Source organism: Phocoena phocoena, chromosome 11 (genome assembly GCF_963924675.1).
Source record: "Phocoena phocoena chromosome 11, mPhoPho1.1, whole genome shotgun sequence".
In the NCBI taxonomy this organism is placed as follows: domain Eukaryota; kingdom Metazoa; phylum Chordata; class Mammalia; order Artiodactyla; family Phocoenidae; genus Phocoena; species Phocoena phocoena.
In genome coordinates this window covers 63772912-63775763 of record NC_089229.1, presented here as the reverse complement: position 1 = coordinate 63775763, position 2852 = coordinate 63772912, and the positions used below count along the sequence as shown (strand labels likewise).

At 40.3% G+C, this 2852-nt stretch overlaps 1 protein-coding gene across 1 annotated transcript; it reads right to left on the bottom strand.

Annotated features, from left to right (window-relative positions):
- Nucleotides 1-1220: 1220 nt before the first annotated feature.
- LOC136131219 (kelch-like protein 8) lies at nucleotides 1221-2637 on the bottom strand. Its single transcript, XM_065887995.1, has 2 exons — nucleotides 2425-2637; nucleotides 1221-2258 (listed from the first exon to the last, which is right to left on the bottom strand). The coding sequence occupies exons 1-2, from the start codon at nucleotides 2635-2637 to the stop codon at nucleotides 1221-1223; spliced, it is 1251 nt and encodes a 416-aa protein (XP_065744067.1).
- Between the last annotated feature and the right edge of the window lie 215 nt (nucleotides 2638-2852).

Sequence of the window (2852 nt, the reverse complement as noted above, 5' to 3'; positions counted from 1 at the left end):
CTTTGTAAAGTTAAAATTTCTAATCATTTTTGGTATATAAAAATGTAGTTGATTTTTGTATTTTTTTTGGTTTGTTTTTATAATATCTTTTATTGGTAATGATGGACTTGAGGTAATCAACAGTTCAACTACAGTCTATAAAGGGTTTTTGTAAAAATGCATTCATTTTCTGATAATAAATAAATCCAGACTCTGTACAGTTTAGAAAAACTATGATGGTGGCAAATAGAAGAATAGAAAGATAATAAATCTTGGGTTCAAAATGAAATGATTAAATCAAAGAAGAGAGTTAAACATATTTTTGGAGTCCCCTCATTGGGGAGTCATGTAACGGACACCATTCCCTCTCAAGGCTCTTGAGTGGGCACTAGAATAATGTTGACTTTAAAGCCTTCTCCTCTAGTATCCCCTCTGGTTCAATTTTTGATTATGAAACAGATCCTTTCGGCATGAGATGAAAAAATAAAAGTGCAGATTCGTTCAGGTGGAATTAGTTCAGTTAGATCTTTTTGTGTCCTAACAATTCAAACTGAAATTAAGGGCTTCCTACAGCATTCCTATAAGCTTCTGAAAACACAGCCAAAGGGCACTCGGAAAGATGAAACATTTTTCCTATTTCTGTAAATATTCAAGGGATTGAAAAATCAACACCTAGAAAAAAACAAGGCAAAAATTCATCAGCACCAAGTAGAAAAGATCTTCAAATGGAGCAGGTCTGTTATGTGTCCTGATATCCTTGTGTTGATGAATAGGTTCACAATCTCCCCCTAGGAAAAGTCCACTGCCTAAGGTTAACACCTTTAGGCAAAAGGTAAAGCTCAGCAAATGACTTCATTTTACATTTTGATTCATCCATAGTTTTTTAAAAGAAGGAAATTGAAGGTTTTGGCACTCCTTTAAACACATTTTCTTTGGAGGATGTATGGTTTCAGGTTAGAGTGTCTTCCTTCCCTACTTCATTATTTGTTAAAGTGGGAAGTATCAACTTTATTACTAGTAGTTTCAGCTACAATTTCAAAAGTTGCACGTAGTCACAATACAACAGTTTACGTTTAAATCAGACTCTAGTAGTAGTTAAAACTGTTCAAAGGTGGCCATTACAAAATCCTGGTAGCCTTTCTTGCCTATCAGATATGATTGAATTGTTGGTGGCTAGAACTCAAGTCACATACAGTCAGCCACATTATTGGATCCACGACCTACATCTCAAATTTGCCTAGTTAGGCACACACAGCTACACCTGCTCCAGCTCTGCAGTGAGACACAGATCCAACAAGCTCCCACCTATTCAGCACTGGATCAAATGCATCTACTGTATTTAAGTATGCATTGCCATTATGACCACCAACTGCAAAGATTTTGCCCATCACTGTTGCGATCCCCACTCCACCCCCAGGAGTGGTAAGGGCTGCTACATAATCCCACTTGTTGCTTCGAGGATCATACCGCTCAACTGAACTCAGAGAATTATCATCAAAACCACCAACAACATGTAAGCAACCATGGAGCTCACTAACTCCATTGCCTGCTCTTCGCTGACCCATTTCTTTAACTTCTATCCATTTATCGAGATGTGGATCACACCTCTCCACACTAGATAGAGAAGCTACTCCATCCTTGCCACCTACTGCATAAACATGGTTCACAAGAGCCACAGAGCCAACTCCTCCACGGGGAGTATTCACTGGTGCCACTGTACTCCACTGATCAGATTCTATGTCATATCTCTCAACATCGTTGACGCAAGTGTTGTCATCTAACCTTCCAATTACATAAATTGGGCCCCCCAAGGAAGCCAAGGCAATTCCTCGCCTCTTTGTGTTCACTGATGCCTTCATCATCCATTTAATAGTGAGACAATCAAACATCTCCATACTACCTAAATGTTCATTTCCATCATGTCCACCCACTGCATACACTTTACCTTCCACTGAGATTATACCCACACGTAGCCTTCGACTGTTCATTTCTGGTCCAAAGAACCAGCTGTTTTTGTTGATAGAATAGCATTCGATACAGCAAAAGGGGTCACTTGATCCACCTCGACCACCTACACAAAATAGCACATCAGCAGTATGTTTCCTTGGGGTAGTCTGGAAGGAGTATTCAAAATCAGGTACTGCCGTGCTACTCAAGTGAAGGTGGTAATTTCTTGCTTCATCCAATAAACCTCTACATTTTACGTTCTGTTTGACAATCTGTTCTTTTGCCACAGCACCCATAAGAAAATCAACTGGCAACAGCGGCAAACGAACAGTCTTCACACTCCACCACTTCAGGAAAATGCTCACAGGCATACTGATCTGCCATGTCCATTAAGTATATACGATTGTGACTTTCTGCAAAGGCTCTTACTGCCAGACAACTGGAGGGATGAAAATGTAACTTCATGTATTCACAGCAAGCTCTAGCCACCAGTTCAACCTTCAATGTGATATCACAGAGTTCTCCATTTTCATAAAACTGAAGAAGAGAACCATGAAAATCTTTCCAAGCTTCATTGGCATCAGAGATAAAGGAGTCTTCTCCATCACCATCACCAAGTGAAGATCTGTTCTTTATTTGCTGGTGCTGTTGCCTTTTCCCCTTTGTGAAGCGATTCCTAGCTTGTTTTGCATTCATAGGTTCTGAAGCCATTTGTAACACTCTTCTTTTAATACAGCTCTCTTCTCAAACATCCCATTAATCTTTTGTAAAGGATGGGGAAAAGGCAGAATGTAGATGCAGTTCACTAAACTTCAGACATTTTCCAAAACCTACTTAACTGCCATTGTCCAGTTAGCTCAGTCCTCGGCCCGTCCCACCGCTCGGTTCCTCCCGGCCTCGCCAAGGCTGCAGCCGTGCTACCAGGT